The sequence below is a fragment of the Microcaecilia unicolor genome, chromosome 4, assembly GCF_901765095.1.
Source record: "Microcaecilia unicolor chromosome 4, aMicUni1.1, whole genome shotgun sequence".
NCBI lineage: Eukaryota > Metazoa > Chordata > Amphibia > Gymnophiona > Siphonopidae > Microcaecilia > Microcaecilia unicolor.
In genome coordinates, this window is record NC_044034.1 from 339434691 (window position 1) to 339456809 (window position 22119).

General features: G+C 44.8%; 1 protein-coding gene across 2 annotated transcripts in view; it reads left to right on the forward strand.

Moving 5' to 3' along the window:
- LOC115469449 (interleukin-5 receptor subunit alpha-like) overlaps positions 1 to 22119 on the forward strand; it is a 59694-nt gene that overhangs the window by 11326 nt on the left and 26249 nt on the right. For both annotated transcript variants that reach the window (XM_030202119.1, XM_030202118.1), the window contains exons 2-4: positions 2555 to 2675; positions 14994 to 15145; positions 17188 to 17332. In XM_030202119.1, the coding sequence (XP_030057979.1) occupies positions 2555 to 2675; positions 14994 to 15145; positions 17188 to 17332 (418 nt within the window). The remainder of the gene's footprint in view (positions 1 to 2554; positions 2676 to 14993; positions 15146 to 17187; positions 17333 to 22119) is intronic.

The window sequence follows — 22119 nt, forward strand, 5'->3', positions numbered from 1 at the left end:
GGCCGAGTCTGCTCGTTCCCTCCCTGCTGCTCCCTGTGCGTGGAACAGGTTACTTCCTGTTCTGGGGCAGATGGACTGTGAGTTTCATATGACCCTTAATGCAGGCAATTTTGCTAAAACACGGCCCACGTCATATAGTAATTCAGTAACACAGTAAACAATGGCAGATAAAGTCCTGCACAGTCCATCCAGTCTTCCCATCAAAGGGGCCAGAGCTGCGCTTGCCACTCTGTGCGGGCACCAGTCACCCATGCTTAAGCGCTGGTTGTCAAGTCTTCACCATGCCAACTATATAGGCAGCCAAACACAATATAGTCTTGGTTAAAACCACTTATTATCCCCAAGTGTTGCTGACAGGATTCAACTTACCAGTCAAGATGTCTTCCCCTCCCCCTCCCTGAGCTGCACAGCACCATCACTCGCAGCAGGTGACAATAAAGTGATCCAAACATTGGAGTTGTCAAGGTTTCATCTGTCTTTTGCCATTTGCAGGACACAAACCATAGAAGTTTCTGTGATATCAGCCTCAGTTTTCCCTATGCTGGATTCAGCAGATCTTCAGGATTTTTCCATTTGCAGGACAGACCATAGAAGACTGTCTGACATCAGCTTCAGTTCCCCCCCCCCCCCCCCCCCCCCCCCCCCCCCCCCCGTGCTGGATTTGGCTAATCTTCTTTCCAGTGCATTTTTTGTAGAAAAAAAGGTGTCGGTACTCATTATGGGCGGGGTCACCACATATGGCTCCACCCCTATGATAGCCACACCCACACTAGCCACACACCTTATACCAGCTATGGCGCATATAAACAGACATCATTGAAAATATTATACTAGTATAGGAGAAAAAAATAACGTGATTTTTTTCATTAGAGATAATTTCTGTAAGCTGTTACAGCTCCAGTATACCCAGTACAAAATAAGACAGCAGATGTAACTTCTCAAATTGGATATATTTCAAACAGTAAAATGAAAATAAAATTATTTTTTCTACCTTTGTTGTCTGGTGACTGTTTTTCTTTCCATATTGGTCCCAGTCTCTGATTCTGCTTTCCTTCGTTTTCGCTTAACTCTTCTGCGCCATTTGACATTTTTCTCTCCTTTTTCTTTGCTTTCTTCAATATTTTTCAGCCTCTCTCTCTCTGTCCAGATTTAATTCATTCTTACTAAGGAAGGACAAAAAAAGCAGCTGCTCCTCCTCTCGCCTCTCACGTCGCTGCGCTCCTCCGTGGTCTTACTCCAGGGGCAGTGACGTGGAGGCGAGAGGAGGAGCGGCTGCAGAGCCGACAGCCAATGCCTGATGGCTGTCTACGGTGCCGCGTTTCAGGTTTTAAAACATTTTTGATCTTTTTTTTTTTCGTAGCGACCGCTGCTGCTCAACAGGAGAAGCAGCGGAGGCCGGAAATTGAAGCTGGTGCCGCATCCTTCACGACTTCACGGGAGACTTGGGACTAAGAGCAGGACTCGCCGGGGGGGGGGGGCAAAAAAAAAGGTGCCGGTACGTCATACCGTTGCGTACCGGCACAAAAAAAGCACTGCTTCTTTCAGTCTTTTGCCATTTGTGAGACACATATGTCAGGTCCTAAATAAAAATTGCTTTCTTACTATAGAGTCCTCCAAAATCATTTCATCCTCCTTCCCAACTGTGACCGACCACAAAATGGGCCCTGCTGCAGATAACTCGAGCTAAGCTTTAGTAAAAGGCCCCCTCTATTTGGTGTTGATTGCATTCTACCAGTGGCGTACCAAGGGGGGGGCAGTGGGGGCGGTCAGCCCCGGGTGCACGCCGCTGGGGGGTGCCGCGGCGCGCGCCTGCTCTGAGTTCGCTGACTTCGCGCGTTCGCTGCAGCTCCCTCTGCTCTGCCCTGGAACAGGTTACTTCCTGTTCCGGGTCAGAGGGAGCTGCAGCGAACGTGCGAAGTCAGGGAACTCTGAGCAGGCGCGCGCTGTAGCACCCCCCACCAGTGGCGTGCACCCGGGGGGGGTCCGTGCTGCATCGGGGGGGGCTGCACCAGGGGGGGCGGGGCGCCGCCCCGGGTGTCCGCCCCCCTAGGAACGCCACTGCATTCTACAGCTTGATTGTGCACTGAATGAACACATTGCTTTCTCCAACTTATTTTAAATCTGGTACTCTTTAGTCTTAGTTCTGTTTAAAAGGATTACTCATCATTCATTATTATTATTATTAGGATATATTTACCACCTTTTTGAAGGAATTCACTCAAGGCGGTGTACAGTAAGAATAGATCAAACATGAGCAATAGGCAATTACAGCAGTAAAAATATTCGAACAACAATACAAAGTATGGCATGGTATACTACTTGCAATGACGACACAATATGTACTAGAACATTATAATTGGTAGTGAGGGGTAAGGCAAAGTTGTAACATATAGATGAGTAGGAAAGTAGGAAGAATTAGAAAGTAAGGTGATTGATTTGAAGAAAGTTGCAGGTGAGGGTCAGAGAGATGGTTAAATATTATCTCAGCTAGGGTACCTGTTCCACCCCGCTCATGATTTTATAAACCTCAATCATATCATCTCTCTTTTGCCAGCTTAACAGCAAACATTCCTGCTTTATGGAGCCTGTAATATCCAGTACAGTTTTACTAATTCTCGGGCTTACAATGTGGAAGATATTTCCCTCAGCAAGCTTGGCATCCACAGAACAAAACAGTAAGTACTAGAACAGTGAAAAATTATTTCAAATGCATATAAAATGCAGTTGTATAATTTGGCACCTAATGGTAGGCACCACTTATGTGGGTAATTGGCGCCAAAAAGCACAAATTACCTGCATAAATGCTATGCGTTATTCTATAAACCTTATGTACAAGTCACTAAGCGGGCAGGTGGGAGAGGCTTATATGTGGATAGGCCATGGGTGCGGCACCAACTTACTGTGTAACTTACATCTGCCATTGACATGGTATAAGTGGTTGTACCTAAGATTCAGCATGCGAAAGCCACTATGGGGTGAATTCGTTATATGGTGCTGTGAGAGAACCTATTGGGCGCTACCACTCCCTCTGCTGAATACTCCCGAACGGTGTCAGGGCTGCCTTAAGATCAATGTTGCCAGGTGGGCGGTTTTACCGCCCAATTGGGCGGTTTTCCGCGACCCGCCGCGGGAAATTTTTGCCCGCGGCGGGTTGCGGTTTTTTGGGCTGGTTTTTGTGCTTCGGGCGGTTTTTTTAGGTGGCTTTTTCGGCCGCGGTGGGCGGGGTTAGTGACGTTTTTGGGCGGGGTTAGTGACGTGGGAGGCGGGGTTAGTGACGTGGGAGGCGGGGTTAGTGACATGGGAGGCGGGGTTAGTGACGGGGAAGGCGGGGTTAGTGACGGGGAAGGCGGGGCCGATGACGGCGGGGGCGGGGTGATGACGCGGGGGCGGGGGTGTCAGGGGCGGGGTTTGAGTTTGGGCGGTTTTTGGGCTGGATTTTGGGCTCCTTTAGGCTGGAAAAATATTTTCCACCTGGCAACCCTGCTTAAGATCAATAGTCCCTCCAGGATGGGAGGAGCCAGGGAGAGAGGGAAGCATAAAGTTCAGGGCATAGCTAGGCCTAGGAGGCCCAGAGGGAAGGAGGGAAGACCTACTGCATACACCTTCACAATACACCTGTGAAATGGAACCTCAACAGCCAGGTAGGCCAGGTTTAACTTGGGCCTTATAGTTTTGCATGTTGGATTCAGCATGAGGCAGGCTGGCTGGTGAAGTGTTAAGAACTGTACTGATAACTCTGGGGAGCTAGCCCACTACTACTACTAATAGCATTTATATAGCGCTACCAGACGCACGCAGCGCTGAACATTTGACATAGAGAGACAGTCCCTGCTCAAAGAGCTTACAATCAGGGCCAAGAGAAAGTATTGCTTTACCAAGGGGCTCATTTTCAAAGTACTTAGACTTACAAAGTTCCATTGGTTACTATGAAACTTTGTAAGTCTAAGTGCTTTGAAAATACGCCTCCAAGAGACTGTAATAAATGTTAATTTCGCTCACTCTAAGCTGCTGCATGGTGTCACTTTATCAGGGTCCCGAGCCCAGCTCGCTCAAGGTATCACAGGCACCGAAAAAAATTGGCATTGAAAAAAGCGCTACTCTATAAGCCACAGTTAAAGTTAGGCACGGTTTATAGAATAGCGTTACGCCTTGGGAATCATACCTAACTTTAGGTACAATGAACTGAAATGTGCTGCAAATGTACGCACCTAAATTATGCACATTGCCCCCTTATTCTATAGCTACACACATTAATTTTAGGAACGCCCCCATTCTGCCCATGACTCTCCCATTTCTGCACGCCTTTTTTCAACTCACAAGTAAAATTTACGCACAGATATTCCAATTAAATCTAATTAGTGCCAGTAATTGTTAACAAGCCAATTATTTGAGCTAATTAGCTCATTATTCAATTCAATTACGCTTGCAAATTGGGCATATGCCCAAATTTGCTCACACAGTACTGGATTGGCCATACTGGGCTGGGTGGACTATTGGTCTGACCCAGTATGGCTCTTCTTATGTTCTTAATTTTTAGTGACTTCTATAAAATTAGGGAGTATATACTTGTATCCTACATTTTGCGTACCTGATATGTATTAGCTATTTCTCTACCTCTAATTTTCTTGATATTTTATGTACCTTTAATTGTAACAATACTCTGTTCCTCTCATTCCGTTAATGACAATTGTCATTGCGGTATAATGTAAGCCACATTGAGCCTGCAAAGAGGTAGGAAAATGTGGGATACAAATGCAGCAAAATAAATAAATAAATAAATAATGGTTTAGGCATGCTAGAGGGCTGTTATAGAATACACGCTAAGCATGGTTTTTGTTGCACAGATCCTATGGCACCAGTGTATAGAATTACCACCTTATTATACATTTTTAAGTGTGTTTTACAAAAATGAGAGCACCTGTTATGGAGGCCATATTCATCTGTCTGTCAGTCTATCTGTCTGCCTGTCTTTCCAACTGTCTGTACACATTTAAGGTCAAATTCAGTAAATGGCACCGAAAAATAGGCGCCTGGAAAATTCTGCGCTCAGCACTATTCTATAAAGATCACTCTGGGTGCCCAACTTTGGGTGTGAGGTCTTACACCAACTGAAGCGTGGTATGACTCCTGGTGTGCAAGTGGGGCACACATCCCCCCAAATCCAGTAGCAATGCATGTAACCTTTTGGAACACCAGTGGCGTACCAAGGTGGGGGCAGTCCGCCCCCAGGTGAAGGCCCTGGGAGGGGGTGCCGTGCGCCAGTCAGCTTCATTCATTTCCATGCTCCCTCTGCCCGGAACAGGTTACTTCCTGTTCCGGGGCAGAGGGAGCATGGAAACAAACGAAGCTGAGCGGTGTGCGGCACCCCCCCCCCCCCCAAGCGGTGTGCACCTGGGGGAGGGTTCTTTCGTGGGGGTTCTTTAGCCGGTGTGGGGGGTGTTCTTTCGCTGGGGGGGGGGCGCACTGCATCAGGGGGGGGCGCTGCACCCGGGGGGGGCGGGGCGCATCGGCGATCCGCCCCGGGTGTCAGCCCCCCCTAGGAACGCCACTGTGGAACACCCTTGACCCACCCATTTCCCTCCCGTGGCCATGACCTAACCGATTACTGCAGAACACACCCAATCTCCACCCCCAGATCCACCCTCAGTGCTCAAAAATTAAATTTTATTTTTAGCCTGTGGATAGCACGCACACATTCCCAAATTACTGTTGGAACCCTCTGCTAAGTGTGCAGAGGCTAAGAAAGCTAACAGATATCAGGAATTATTAGGAAAGGAATGGAAAACAAAAATGATACTATTATAATGTCTTTGTATCGCTTCAAGGTGAGACCATACCTCGAATATTGTGTGCAATTCTGGTCACCTCATCTCAAAAAAAAGATATAGTGGAATTAGGAAAGGTACAGAGAAGGACAACAAAAATGATAAAGCATGACTTCCCTATGAGGAAAGCCTAAAGCAGCTAGGGCTCTTCAGCTTGGAAAAGAGACGGCAGAGGGGAGATATGATAGAAGTCTATAAAATACTGAGTGGAGTGGAATGGGTATACATGAATCGCTTGTTTACTCTTTCCAAAAATACTAGGACTAAGAGGCATGCAATGAAGCTACTAAGTAGTAAATTTAAAACAAACCAGAGAAAATATTTCTTCACCCAACGTGTAATTAAACGCTGGAATTCGTTGCCAGCAAATGTGGTAAAAGCAGTTAGCTTAGCAGGGCTTAAAAAAGGTTTAGATAATTTCCTAAAAGAAAAGTCCATAAGCCATTATTAAGATGGACTTGGGAAAATCCACTGCTTATTTCTAGGATAAGCAGCATAAAATCTGTTTTACTGTTTTGGGATCTTGCCAGGTACTTCTGACCTAGATTGGCCACTGTTAGAAATGGGATACTGGGCTTGATGGACCTTTGGTCTGTCCCAGTCATAGGAGCCAACTTTTCAAAATTATTGGGGGTGCTAAGCAAATGGAAATGACCCCTCCCTGGACACATACAAGGAATTTTCTCAATATAGGGGGTGCTCAAGCACCCACAACACCCTTAGAGTCGGCTCCAGTACGGTAACACTTATGTTTTTATGTTGTTATGCCTCAGCACGACCCATGGTAAGCCTTTTTTAAGCTGTGATAAGCACACATTAGTACTTACGGCAGCTATGCAAAAGGGCCCCTTAATGATTTGCTTGACTTATTTTCTTATCCTAATTCCCTGTTATTTCTATAAAGGATTTATTTGGTTTGTATGACGTAAAGATAAATATACATTTTTTTTTAAGGAGAGTAGAGGGATGAGAAGGAGAGTGTAGCAGTCACAGTGAATGCAGAAATTCTCAACCACCATCTTCCAAGTTCAGAGGGCAGTGGTGGGTTTCTTTCACAGTGGGCTGCTGCCACCCTCCCCCTCTATGGGGGTTGAAGGGCTACCAGAGATCTTCTGAATGATCTGGTTCCAATAGATAAAGATATTCATGGATCGTCTGGTATGTCCAGAGTGTTTTTTCTAGTGAAAAAGGGGCCAGTAAAATGCCAGGCCACCCTTCAGGGGTGGGGTGATCACTGAGGGATCCACCCCACAATAGCCAGGCCCCCTGCAACCAGTCACAGAATCTATGACAAGGCAGAATTGGTGTGTAGAGCCTGAGCTCTTTCATTAAAACTTGGGGACCGTGGGTCAATTTTAGCAGACAATGGAAACGGTGTCGGTACTCAGTACCCCCAAGTACCCCCTCAAAAAAAGCCCTGAGTATACCTCAAATTGACGATTATGTTCAATTGATTAGTTTAGAGTTATACTGCCTGCTACCAATGTATTCAGACCTGCAGTCTACGAAGAAACATTGTATGACTGGCTGTTGCTCAGAATTAGATTGTAAGCTCTTTGAGCAGGGACTGTCTTTCTTCTATGTTTGTGCAGCGCTGCGTATGCCTTGTAGCGCTATAGAAATGCTAAATAGTAGTAGTAGTAGTAGTAGAATTACAGAATGCTCAACCACTAGAATTGCAATGTCATTCTAATCATTTATGATACCGTGAATTGTTGAAAGTGTAGTTGTTTCAGAAATGTTTTCCTGCTGATTGAGCTGTTTGGGTTTCCTTTTTACTTTCATTCTCCAAACTATTTTACATATAAATTTGTCTTTTCTTTTTATGGTAATCAGCTTTGAGCCATTTAGTTTTGGTCCAATCGGAATAGAAAAGGACAATTAAGCAGTGGCGTAGGAAGGGGGGGGCGGTGGGGCGGTTCGCAGCGGCTGTGCCCTACCCAACTACAGGAAGACTGGGGGGGGGGGGGGGGAGCAGCATAGAGAGCAGCTTCTTCTTTCCACTTTGGGTCTGCTAGCAACTCAGCTTGCCCAGGAAGAACAAGCCTTGTAAGTTATGCCTAGGGAGGGGAGGGGGATGCTTGGTTGGTAATGGGCAGCTATTGCAGTCAGTGGCGTAGCCACGGGTGGGCCTGGGTGGGCCGGGGCCCACCCACTTAGGGCTCAGGCCCATCCAACAGTAGCACATGGTAATGAAAATGCTGCTCTCCACAATACTGGCACCTTCGAATGCTCAGTTTTCAGCGCATGCCCGCTGCAGACTACCAAGGTGGAGACTGGAGAGAAGCGTTTTCCCACCAGCTGAGATATTTTTTTGATGTGGGGGTGGGGGAGAGAACATTTGATGCCCACCCACTTCTTGCCTAGGCCCACCCAAAATCTGCTGTCTGGCTACGCCCCTGATTGCAGTAGGAAGAGTGTTTCAGCAGCAGCACACTGTCAAGTTAGAGGAGCCAGTAACATGACCATTACTCTCCTTCCCTCCTACCTCCATTGTGTAGTAAGGGGATGAATCTCATGATTTGTCATAGGCAGTACTATGAGGTGATGAGTAAATAGTAAGTCATACACATGCACATACATATGCACACACTGTCCCCCACCCACTCACAGATGTATACACTTCACCCACACTCACCCAGTAATTCACTACCCATGCACTGCAGTGGCCTACCCACACACAGAACTGTTTGCTCAGTCATACTTTCAAGCTACTGTAAATACATGCAGGTTGAATTTCTGCAGGATTTGTGCTAGTATTTTATAAAGACTTGTTAAGTGCCTACATATCTTTATAGCAGGGGTGTAGCTAGGTGGGGGCATGGGCCCCTGCAGATTTAGCCCTGGCCCCCCTGCTTTCACCCTCCCTCACCGCCAACCCTCCCCCGCCACATTCGACCCCCCCCCCCGCCACGGCCACCAACCTTCCCCCGCCGCCGTCAGGTACCTTTGCTGGTGGGGGGTCCCCAACCCCACCAGCCGAAGTCCTCTTCAGCACCGGTTTCCAGCGCATTGCTGATCTGGATTCTGTTTCTGCGAGTCTTGACGTGCAGGACATCAGGACTCACAGAAACAGAATCCAGATCAGCAAACGCGCCAGGCTTGGAGACTGGCACTGAAGGGGACTGGCTGGCGGCGGTTTGAGACCCCCCCCCCCCCCCCGCCAGCAAAGGTACCTGGCAGTGGCGGGGGAGAGTTGGCAGCGGCGGGAGGGAGGGTTAAAAAGGACAGGGAGGGTCGCCTGCGCTGGGGGAGGGTCAAAAGTGGTGGGGGGGTCGGCGGCATTGGGGGGGCTAAAATGTGCCCCCTCACCTCAGGTTCTGGACCCCCTTCCCCCCCGCCGAAGTCTGGTTATGCCCCTGCTTTATAGTATAATTTATTTATGTATTTATTTATTGCATTTGTATCCCACATTTTCCCACATTTTTGCGGGTTCAGTGTGGCTTACAATAAGAAATGAATGATGGAAGTACAATTTGGTACAAATTGGTTATGGATTACATTGTGCAGAATTATGCGAGACAATCGAAGTGTCGTTAAGGAGTGCAACAATGGAACTCAAACATTGAACATTGGAAGGAGACAATGGGAGCTTAAAGGGCAGTACTAAGGCATAAAGACATACGGTATACATATTTCTGTGAGTAAAGGTATGAGTGATGTGAGATTACGGGGGATGAGAGTTCAGAAGTGGATGTATGGTGCATTAATGAACAGTAAGTGTGGACTTTATGTGTTTTGGCTCTTTCCGTAAGTTTTTTCAAAAAGATGGGTCTTCAATAATCTGCGGAAGGAAGCTTGCTCGTGGATCGTTCTTAAGTTGCGCGGCAGTGTATTCCAAAACTGCGTGCTCATGTGAGAAAAGGTTGACATGTGTAGAGTCTTGTATTTCAAGCCCTTGCAGTTGGGGGAAGTGGAGGTTGAGGAAAGTTCGGGATGATCTTTTGGCGTTTCTGGGTGGTAAGTCTATTAACTCAGACATGTAGGCTGGGGCTTCGCCGTGGATGATTTTGTGGACTAATGTGCATACTTTAAAAGTGACGCGTTCTTTGAGTGGAAGCCAGTGCAGTTTCTCTCGTAATGGTTTTGCACTTTCATATTTTGGCTTTCCAAAGATGAGTCTGGCTGCCGTATTCTGAGCTGTTTGAAGTTTCCTCAGTGTTTGCTCTTTGCAGCCTGCGTATAGTGAGTTGCAGTAATCCAGATGGCTGAGTACGAGGGATTGCACTAGGCTGCGAAAGACGGATCTTGGGAAGAATGGTCTTATCCTTTTCAATTTCCACATGCAGTAAAACATCTTTTTAGTTGTGTTGTTTGCGTGAGTTTCAAGTGTTAGGTGGCGGTCAATAGTGACTCCAAGGATTTTGAGCGTTTCTGAGATTGGAAGGTTTAGGTTTGGTGTGTTTATAGCGGTGAATTCCTTTGTGTTGTATTGGGAGGTGAGTATCAGGCATTGAGTTTTTTCTGCATTTAATTTCAGATGAAATGCATCTGCCCATGTGTTCATGATGTGTAGGCTTTGATTGATTTCGTTGAAGATTTCGTTAATGTCTTGTTTGAAAGGGATGTATATTGTCACGTCATCAGCATATATATATGGATTGAGGTTATGGTTTGATAGGAGTTTTGCCAGAGGGATCATCATTAGGTTGAAAATGGTTGGTGAGAGAGGTGATCCTTGTGGTACTCCACATTCAGGTGTCCATGCCTTAGACGTGGTTGAATTTGATGTGACTTGATACGAACGTTGGGTTAGGAACCCCTTGAACCAATTCAGGACATTTCCTCCAATGCCAAAGTATTCAAGTATGTGTAATAGGATTCTGTGGTCAACCATATCGAAGGCACTTGACATGTCAAATTGTAGGAGGAGTATATTGTTGCCAGTCGCAATTATTTGTTTAAATTTAGTCATAAGGGTGACTAATACAGTTTCTGTGCTATGATTCGACCGGAATCCTGATTGGGCATCATGCAGTATTGAGTGTTTGTTTAGATAGTTTGTGAGTTGTTTAGTTACCATTCCTTCGGTTATTTTGGTTATTAGTGGTATGGATGCTACTGGCCTGTAATTAGTTAATTCACTCGTGCTTTTCTTTGTATCTTTAGGTATTGGGGTGAGTAAGATTTTTCCTTTTTTCTTTTGGGAAAAGTCCGTTTTGTAGCATGAAGTTTACATGGTTCGTTAGGTCTATTATGAATTGTTGAGGAGCAGATTTCATGAGGTTATTTGGGCATGTGTCTAGTTTGCAGTGGGATTTGGCATATCTTTTGTGAGTTTCAGAGATGAGGTCTTCTGATAGTATTTCGAATTCGGTCCAGGTTCTGTCTGCTGGGTGTGTTCCTTCTTCTGGATCTAGACAATCTAAGAGTGTGGCGTACTCAATAGGGCTAGCGGGTATTTTGAGTCGTAGTTGTATAATTTTCTCCTTGAAGTATTTCGCAAGGTTGTCAACATCTGGTATATCATTGCCGTTGTTTGTAACTGGTGTGGTGTCTAGCAGTTTGTTCACAAGGTTGAAGAGTTTATGTGTGTCTTTGTAGTTTGGTCCTATTATTGTTTTGTAGTGTAGTCTTTTGGTCTGTTTTATGATGTATTTGTATTTTCTCCGAAGTGATTTCCAGGCGTTTAGTGTCTGTTCGTCTCTCTTTTTGTTCCATTCTCGTTCTAGTTTCCTGACTTGTGTTTTAAGTTTTTTCAGCTCTTCGGTGAACCGTGGATTTGCTTTTTTCCTGTGTGATGTTCTGGTTTGGATTGGGGCGATTTTGTCTAATGTTGTTGTACATAGATCGTCCCATTGTTGGAGGAATTGGATGGTGTCAGCATTTGTTGACCATTCGTTGTGTATGTTGTTCGCTTCTGTTTATTGATTGTGTTTATGTGTGTTTTTCGCCTGCAGAGAGAGACGTTTGCTTTATGGTGGTCTGACCATAGTGTAGGTGTCCATCTTGTGTCAGTGAGTATGATAGCTGAGTCCGGTTCGAATTTGTTTGTTATGATATCTAGTGTGTGTCCTTTTTTGTGTGTTGGTTGCGGGTTGGGTACTTGCAGATCCCAGAGTTTTAGGAATTCTTTGCATTCTCGTGTGCTTGGTGAGGTGTCATCTTCTAGGTGTAGGTTGATGTCTCCTAGTATAAGGATGTTTGAGGCAGATACGCAGGAGTTCGAGATGAAATCCATAAGTTGTGTTTGGGAGTCTTGCCATTTTCCTGGTGGCCTGTAGAATAGGATTGTGTTAAGGTGTCCTATTAGGTTTGGATGATTAATTCTTGTCGATGCAATTTCAAGTTGTGGTGAGGTAGATTAACCTGTGATTGTGATGGTGAATTCGGGTTTGTAAATAATAGCTATTCCGCCTCCTCGTTTTATTCCATTTCTTGTCCAGTGGGTGATTTTGTATTCTGGTGGGCATGCTTCTAAGATGGCGGGGTCTGTGGGGCTATGGAACCAGGTTTCTGTGATAAATAGAAGGTCTAAGTTATCTGTGGTAATCCAGTCTAGTATGTCTACTGAGTTGCTTACTGCTGATCTTGCATTGATGTATCCTAGTTGGATTGAGTGGTATGGTTCCGTGGGGGGGTTTGATGTGTTTATTTTTATTAGTTGTCTGTTTCTTTGGTGGTTGAGTTTGTTGTTGTTGTTGTTGTTTTCCTCTTTTTGTCTATGAATAGGTGAATTTTTATAAAATTACCCTGTGGCCTATACTGCTCTTCCTTTGTTACCTGTTACCAGGGGTACAAGCTGTACAAACCACATCCCTCCATCTTGACAGACAGTGAAACATTCCTTATACAATGCATAGACCATGCACTTTTTAATTTGTGTATACTATGGCAGCATAATTCAAGACAGATAAAGCCAGGAAACATAACGACACTACTTTCTGTACTTTTATATTAGAAACAGAGAAAAGCCTATCCAGTCTGCCCATCCATGCCATCTACTATCCCTAACTCTCCATAAGAACATAAGAATAGCCATATTGGGTCAGATCCTATGTACTTGTCCCAAGCTTGCTTGAATTCAGATCAGGGGCGTAGCCAGACAACAGATTTTGGGTGGGCCTAGGCAAGAATTGGGTGGGCACCAAATGTTCTCCCCCCCCCCCCCCCCCTCCAAAAAAAAATCTTAGCTGTGGGAAAACGCTTCGTTGCACCGTGGCAGCAGTATTGCACTGAAAACTGAGCATGCGCAGGTGCCGGTGTCGTGGAGAGTAGCTTTTTTGTTACCATCAGGGGGAAATCTTCAGCTGGCGGAGCTTGGGAGTCCCACCAGTTACCACTAAGCATGTGCTACTGTTGGGTGGGCCTAAGCCCTAAGTAGGTGGGCCCTGGCCCACCCAAGCCCACCTGTGGCTACGCCACTGATTCAGATACAGTCTTCATCTACATTAGGAAGCTATTCCACAAATTTACCACCCTTTCTGTGAAGTAGTATTTCCTTAGGTTACTCCTGAGTCTGCCCCTTTCAACGTCATCCTGTGCTTCCTCATTCCAGAGCTTCCTTTCAATTGAACGAGACTCACCTCCTGTGCATTTATGCCATGAAGGTATTTAAACATCTCTATCATCTCTCCTCTCTCCCCACTGAAACTCAGAGGAGGGTTCTCTTGAGGGGTGTGTGTATTCTTGGTTTTCTCTGTCCCATGTTCTCTCTCTCCTCTCTTCTTCCCCCTTATCCTCTTCTCCTCTCCCCTACCTCTCTTACCTAACCTTGTACTCTCCCTGTCTTCCTCCCACAGTGGTGTGGGTGTGTGTGTGTATGTGTGTGTGTGTTGCTTAAATGTGGATAAATGAGGTGCATTCAAGGTGAGGAATGATGTGTGGGTTGTGTGAGGAGAGTTATACAGAGCAATGGCGTAGCAATGGTGTTGGCCCACCCAACAGTAGCACAAGTTTAGCAGTAGCTGGTAGAGATCCCAAGCTCCGCCAGCTGAAGACTTCTGCCTAATAGTAACAAAAACGCTACTCTCAATGATACCGGAACTTGCGCATGCTACTACTAGTACTACTACTTATCATTTCTATAGTGCTACAAGCAGGGGTGTGCTGGTAAATTTTTAACAACAGGCTCTTTCTCTGGACGTAGCCAGCTCTGCAGTTGGAAAAGCCAGGGGTGGCCGGGGGGGGAGCAACACTTGCCTCTCTCTCCTCCCTCCCTTCATGTGGGCACGCTAGGCATACCTTTGCTGGCAGCCAATAAATGGACTGCCACCACTCCCAAGGTCTTGCTCTGAACAGCATGCTGAAACTTCTCACATATGCTGGAGAAGTCCTAGCCTGCTGCTCAGAGCTGGAAACAAGGAGCAGGGAGCAGCAGCAGTCTATTTACTTGGCTGGCAGGGCTCAGTATCCCCACCAGCAAAGTGAAAGAGAATTCAGCAGGGGGCCCAAGCCCACATTTTGGGAGCCAGTTCTTAAAGTAGCCATGGAGGGCCCTACTTTAACAACCGGCTCCCAAAATTGTTAAAAACTTAACAACTGGCTCTTGCGAGCCTGTGAGAGCCTGCTCCAGCACACCACTGGCTACAAGGTATACGCAGCGCTGTACACCATACACAAACAAGACAGTCCCTGCTCAGTTTTCAGCGCATGCCTGTGCAGACTGCCAAGGTGGAAAGAAGCGTTTTCCTGCCAGCTTAGATATTTTTTGGGTGGTAGTGGGGAGAACATTTTGTGCCCACCCACTTCTTACCTAGGCCCACCCACAATCTGTTGTCTGGCTACGCCCCTGGACAAGACCGAAGGTCCATCGAGCCCAGTATCCTGTTTCCAACAGTGGCCAATCCAGGTCACATGTACCTAGCATTGGCTGGCAGGATCCCCAAAGAGTACAACAGATTTTATGCAGCTTATGCCAAGAATAGTGGATTTTCCCAAGTCCATCTTAATAATGGCTTATTGACTTACCTTTTTAGGAACTTGTCCAAACCATTTTAAACCCTGCTCCTTCTCGCATGGCAGTCACAGCTTTTCCCTCCACCTGGAACTTTCTGTTTCTTTTGTTCTTTATTGGGGTTTTTTTTTCTTACAGGGATTTGATAGTTTGACAACAAATTGATTACTGCAGTACTTTCAAGTTTGATTGAGCCAAAGCAGTGTGGAGATTCACCCTTATTTCCTTCGTGTTTTGTACAGAAAATGATGCACATTCCAATTTCTTTGCAGTTATCCTCAGCAGTCCCAATGTGACAATTAAGAAATACGGCAGTGGATATGTTGTTCTTACTTGGGATTCTAAATTAACTAAAGATATGGAGAACTTCGCAGCAAAATATGTGTTTTGTTATCAGTACCTGAACCTCAAACGATGGTACAGTGTAAGTATACCCGAAATTGGGCAAACATAACAAAGTTATTCATTTCCAATAGCCATCCTTTGCAATGTTCCTTTCCAAACTAGAGGACATGAACTGAGATTGCAGGGGAAGGGAATGGATTGGGACTTATATACCACCTTTCTGTGGGAGGCGGGGCTGGTGTTTGGGTGGTGGGGCTAGTTCTGGGCAAGACTTCTACGGTCTGTGTCCTGAAAATGGCAGATACAAATCAAGTAGCACATATGAGTTTATCTTGTTGGGCAGACTAGATGGACCGTGCAGGTCTTTTTCTGCCGTCATCTACTATGTTACTATTCAAAGTGGTTTACATATTATATACAGGTACTTATTTGTACTTGGGACAATGGAGGGTTAGGTGACTTGCCCAGAGTCACAAGGAGCTGCAGTGGCAATTGAACCCGGTTCCCCAGGATCAGAGTCCGCTGCACTAACCACTAGGCTACTCCTCCACTCAGGCATAATGTCAGGAAGTACTTTTTCACAGACAGGTTGGTAGATACCTGGACTATCCTCCTGCAGGAGGTGTTGGAGATGAAAAAGATAATTGAATTCAGCTATGTGTGGGATAAACACAAAGGAATCCTGTGTAGAAGGCATGGAACCAAAGATGCTTAGCAGAGACTAGATGGCAACACCAGTAATTGGGAAGCAAAGCTAGTGCTGGGCAGACTTCTACAGTGTGTGCCCTGATCATTGCTGGACAGATTTGGATGGGCTGGAGTGGGGCTTCGATAACAACTTCAGTAGCTCGAAACAAGGCCAGGGCTGTGCAGACTTACTACTACTTATCATTTCTATAGCGCTGCTAGACGTACGCAGCGCTGTACACTTGAACATGAAGAGACAGTCCCTGCTCCACAGAGCTTACAATCTAATTAGGACAGACAAACAGGACAAACAAGAGATAAGGAAATATTAAAGTGAGGATGATAACATAAGGGTTCTGAACAAGTGAATAAGGGTTAGGAGTTAAAAGCAGCATCAAAAAGGTGGGCTTTTAGCTTAGATTTGAAGACGGCCAGAGATGGAGCTTGACCTACCGGCTCAGGAAGTCTATTCCAGGCATATGGTGCAGCAAGATAAAAGGAACGGAGTCTGGAGTTAGCGGTGGAGGAGAAGGGTGCAGACTTCTACGGTCTGTGCCCTAATCGTGGCAGGACAGATTTGGGTGGACTGGGAGGGGGGGAGGGCTTCGATGACAACTTCAGTAGTTGGAGTACAAGGCCCGTGCCGGGCAGACCTCTACGGTCTGTGCCCTGAAACTGGCAAGGACAAATCAAGATCAAGTATACATATGTAGTATCACATCATACCTTATACTATGAGTTTATACTAGGAGGCGTGGCCTAGTGGTTAGGGTGGTGGACTTTGGTCCTGGGGAACTGAGGAACTGAGTTTGATTCCCACTTCAGGCACAGGCAGCTCCTTGTGACTCTGGGCAAGTCACTTAACCCTCCATTGCCCCATGTAAGCCGCATTGAGCCTGCCATGAGTGGGAAAGCGCGGGGTACAAATGTAATAAAAATAAAATAGATACTATTGGAGATTCTACATGGAATGTTGCTACTATTGGAGATTCTACATGGAATGTTGCTATTCCACTAGCAACATTCCATGTAGAAGGCTGCGCAGGCTTCTGTTTCTGTGAGTCTGACATCCTGCACGTACGTGCAGGACATCAGACTCACAGAAGCAGAAGCCTGCGCGGCCACATTGGTGATCTGCAAGGGGTGACTTCTACATGGAATGTTGCTAGTGGAATAGCAACATTCCATGTAGAATCTCAAATAGTAGCAACAGTGGAGGAGTGGCCTAGTGGTGGTGGACTTTGGTCCTGAGGAACTGAGGAACTGAGTTCGATTCCCACTTCAGGCACAGGCAGCTCCTTGTGACTCTGGGCAAGTCACTTAACTCTCCATTGCCCCATGCAAGCCGCATTGAGCCTGCCATGAGTGGGAAAGCACAGGGTACAAATGTAATAAAAAAATAAATTAAATGCGAATTTGCTTTCTTTGTTTCAGGAAATAACCGAGAGAAATTTTGCAAGGATAGTCCTCAAGTCCCACCTTGGTTTTAATTTCAAAATATGTACCCAACTGAAGAATAAAAGAGGAATCCATGTGGCAGAGAGTGCTTGGGCTGAGTATAACTACCAGGTACCTGCAGGTCAGTTTTATTTTTCTTAGCACGGCCCCCAACTCCACCCCTGGACCACCCTGGCACAAAGTAGAGAGTGGTGCAGCATTTGTGCTGATATTAAGCAGCTTTCTACAATTACGTGCCACTGAATATTAGAGAGTAGGACCGGCAGAGCGATTTAACCAGTCAGGACTCTTTCCTGCCCAGTTAAATCACTCTGCATATTGTTTGGATTTTGCTCACATCTTTTTCAGTAGTAGCTCAAGGTGAGTTACATTCAGGTACTCTGAGTATTTCCCTGTCCCTGGAGGGCTCACGATCTAATTTTGTTCCTGAGGCAATGGAGGGTTAAGTGACTTGTCCAAAATCACAAGGAGCAGCGGTGGGATTTGAACCTGTCCACCTCTGGATGTCAAGACTGGTGCTAGTGGCGAGAAGATTCTAGATCTAGGTGTGGAATTCTGACTTCTGTGTCATTTTTTAAATGGCACACTAACAATTCCAGAGTGGAGGACTAGCCTAATGGTTAGAGTAGTGGGCTGTGAATCAAGAAAGCCAGGGTTCAAATCCCACTGTGGCTCCTTGTGATCATGGTCAAGTCATTTAACCCTCCATTCCCTCAGGTGCAAACTTAGATTGTGAGCCCATCAGGGACAAAAAAAAACCTCATGTGCCTGAATGTAACTTCCCTTGAACTTCTGGCAAAGGAGTTCAAAAGGTGCTTAAGTATACAACGGGAAATAGGCATTACTGACACAGTCTTCAACTACTTTGAATCCTATCTTTCCAACAGAACAAATGCTATTTGATGGAATAACTCCTCTTCATACTCCTACTTTCTTCCTTGTGACATACCACAGGGATCCATATTTGCCCAGACACTCTTCAATATATTCTTGTCACCCGTCTTCACACATGTTAAATGACTATGCAGACAGGAAATTGATGATCTCAATCCCACCTGACTAAAATAGCTCAATGGCTTCAATTTAATAGACTTAACTGAATCCTGGCATAACAAGAGGACTTATTATAGGACGCAAATTATGCCCTATCCCCATAATTTCTATTACCTTAGCGGGGACTCCAGTACCTTCACTTCATCCACAAAAATCTTAGCCACTATTCTAGATGATGCCATGAGCTTTCAACCAAACATTTCTAATACCATTAAATGCTGCTAATATACTCTAAAACAGATCTACTCCGTCTGACACTTAGAACATAAGAATAGCCATGTTTAATAGCAGCTCATGGTCTACCAGGTCAAAAGCCGATGACATGTCGAATTGGAGGATTATGACCCTACAGCCCATGTTAGTCACTTTTCTTAGATCTGACATCAGTGATGTTAGTACGGTTTCTTTACTGTGGTTTAGGCAGAATCCTGATTGACAGCTGTGAAGTATGAAGAAGTGTGTCATGTATTCCATGAGTTGTTTAGCGGCTATGCCTTCCATTACCTTGGTGAGTAGAAGGATGGAAGCTACAGGTCTGTAATTGGTTATAGCATCCCTCGTGATTTTGGGGTTTTGTTGGTATAAGGGTTAGGATGATTCCTCCTTTTTCCTTTGGGAATTGGCCCTTGTTAAACATGGAGGTGATGTGTTTCATTAGGCAGTGTATGAATGTATCAGGACCGTTTTTTAGCAGGAAATTTGGACAGGTTTCAAGTGGGCATTGTGATTTGGCATATTTTTTTAACAAGATTTTTGACCAAGTCGATGGAGGGAGGTGTGAAGGTTGTCCATGTTCTGTCTGCTGGAGAGGGGTCAATCATTTTACGTGTTATATCCAGGTAGTCTTCTATGCTGTTCGTGGGGGTAGGGAGACTGTTTTTGATGCTGGAGATTTTCTGTTCAAAGTATTTGAAGGTTCTTGGGCCAAGGGATGTTATTTGTTGTCCACTGTCAGATCCTGTGTGTGTAGCAGACCATTTACTAGCCCGAAAAGTTTTTTAATATTTGTATTTTTGGATCATGTTGCGCCATTGTGCTCTGTTTTCAACGGATTTGTTTCAGATCCATTTCCTTTCAAGACTTCTGTATGTTTGTTTATTTTTTTTTCATTTCATTACATCTTTTTCCATAAAGACTGGTCTAGAATTCATTCAGTCTCTGTGCTATGGCCTTGTCTTCCCTGAGTGCCTCTTTTGCTCCTTTATGATCCAACAGTCCCATGGATTCCCTCACAGTCTTTCTCCTTCTGATGTACCTGAAAAGATACTATGAGGTTTTTTTTCCTCTACAGCAAGTTTCGCTTCAATATTCTCTTTTATCCTTTTTTTATCAATGCTTTGCATCTAGCTTGCCAGTGCTTATGTTGGTTCATATTTTCTTCATTTGGGTCCTTTTTCCATTGTTTGAAGGATGTACTTTTGGATCTAATAGCCTCTTTCACTTCACTTTTAACCATGCTAGCTGTCATTTGCTCTTCATTCCACCTTTGTAAATATGTGGGATGCATCTGGTCTGGGCTTCCAAGATACTATTTTTAAACAACGTCCATACCTGATTTAGAGTTCTAACCTTTTCAGCCAATCCTTTTAGCTTCTTTTTAACCATTTTCCTCATTTTATCATAGTTGCCCTTTCGAAAATTAAATGCTTCTACAATAGATTTCCTTTGTCACTGTTTCCCAGCGGATCCAACACTATTACCTCTTGTACTATGCCCAGCATTCCACTAAGGACTAGATTTAAAGCAGCTCCCCCTCTTTTCAGTTCCTGGACCAGTTGCTCCAAGAAGTAGTCATTTGATATGCCAGCTCTTCACATCCTTTGTTACAACATGACTTGACTACTGCAATTCCATACTACAGGGCATCTGAACAAAAGATATCAGATGTCTTCAGGTTGTACAAAATTTGGTGGTGAAACTGATTATTGGATCAAAGAAGTATACGCCTCGTCTTCGTAAAGAACACTGGCTACCCATTACTCACAGAACATCTTTTAAGTTACTCTTGTTAGTCCACAAAATCCATACCTGTGACACTCCCCTATACGCTCTGTTACTAATCCCTTACACTCCAACTAGAACCCTATGCTCTACTCATTCAAATTTACTCATCATACCCTCCTTTCCCAACATTTGCTTTGATTTCATACGTTCACAAATCTTCAGCGAAACAGGCCCCGCACTCTGGAATGAACTTCCTTTGTCCATTTCGTTTAGAGGAATCCCATACAAGACTTACTGCCTAGCTGCCAGTTGGTTGGTGGGCCCGGGTGGCGGCAATCTAATGTATTTCCTTCCTTTCCTTTTTTTTTAATGTATTTCTTTTTATATTTCTGGTGTGAATTGTAATATTGTAAATAGCCGAGAAGGATGTTTGATTGGACAGTATATCAAGTCTAATAAAACTTGAAACTATACGCTTTATAAAATAAGCACCTTCTCCCCTATTAACCTAGGGGCCTATTATAAAATTAGCCCTCTAATGTGGAAATGTATATTAGAGGGTCAGGGGGAGGCAGGGAGTGTGCCTTGCAGTTAATGAAGATGTTGCTAATGCCTGTTAACTGTTAACGTGACAGATAACATGAAATAGTTAACCACTCCTCCAGAGTTGTGCCTAACTGCATTTCGTGTTAGTGGCCATGCCGTTAATTCATGGAAATGACCATACTGCCATGTTAACAAGGGAGAGGTAGTGATACCTAATCACAGGAGGTAGGGTAGTGGTGACAGGAGAGAAAAAGAGAGAGAGATGCTGGCCCCAGGGTGGGGGGAGGGGGAGGAAGGGAAGGAGAAGCTGGATACAGGGAAGGACAGACACAGAGAAGAGATGCTTTTCACTGGAAAAGGGATAGGGACAGAATACAGAGAAGAATACAGAGGAGAGTTGCTGAGTACGATACTACTACTACTACTTACTATTTCTATAGCACTACTAGGGACAGGGATGCAGAGAGGAGATGCTGGACAAGTCAGATAAGGGACACATAGGGAAGATGGACTGTGGACATGGAGAGAGAAGAATTGTTAAATAGACAGGAGACCTTTCAAAGACAGGAAAATACACACTGGGTCCAAACTGAATGGAAAAATAAAATGCTCAGTATTTTATTCTGAATTTATTAATTGGAATATTTAGGAAGTGGTTCAAAACCAAACCAACCCTCAATCATGGAGGAATAATCCGTTTCTTAGCACAAGCTCACCCACAACTTGTACGTGTTGTACTGGCTCTGTAGAAGGGAATGCGGTACTCTATAAGCCATTGATCAATGAGGGCATTTTGAACATGAGTTTTGAAAAATAATTGCAGTTTCATTAATATAGGTCATTTGACCAAGAGTCTGGTCTACATGCTGAATATCTCCCTGGCTCATTTTCTTATATGGTAATGATAACGGTGCTTGGAGTCCACCAACTCCCACATAGGTTCAAAACGGATAACCCAAGTATTAACTATTACACAATGATGAAAAGAAACAGATACCAGAAAAAATTGTTAGCACTAAAAGAACAGATAAGCTTTCAATTGTTTTCAAAATAATAAGAAAGCTAAGGTCAACTGGGAGTAGATACCATGTAGAAACTGCCTGATACGGAAATGACATCGATAAGGATTTCTTAAATCTTATACAAATGATGGAAAATAAAGAAGGCATGCGTCTATGACACGTGATGAAGTAGGAGATAAAGGAAATGAAAATAAATATTCTGGACATATACTGAAGAACATCTTATATACCCAACATGCAAGCTTAAAAATATGGGCTTTAATGGTCAGCCAATGAAATTTGATCAATGTAGGTATAACGTGATTCGATCTCTTCTGCCCCATAATCATCTTAGCTACAGTGT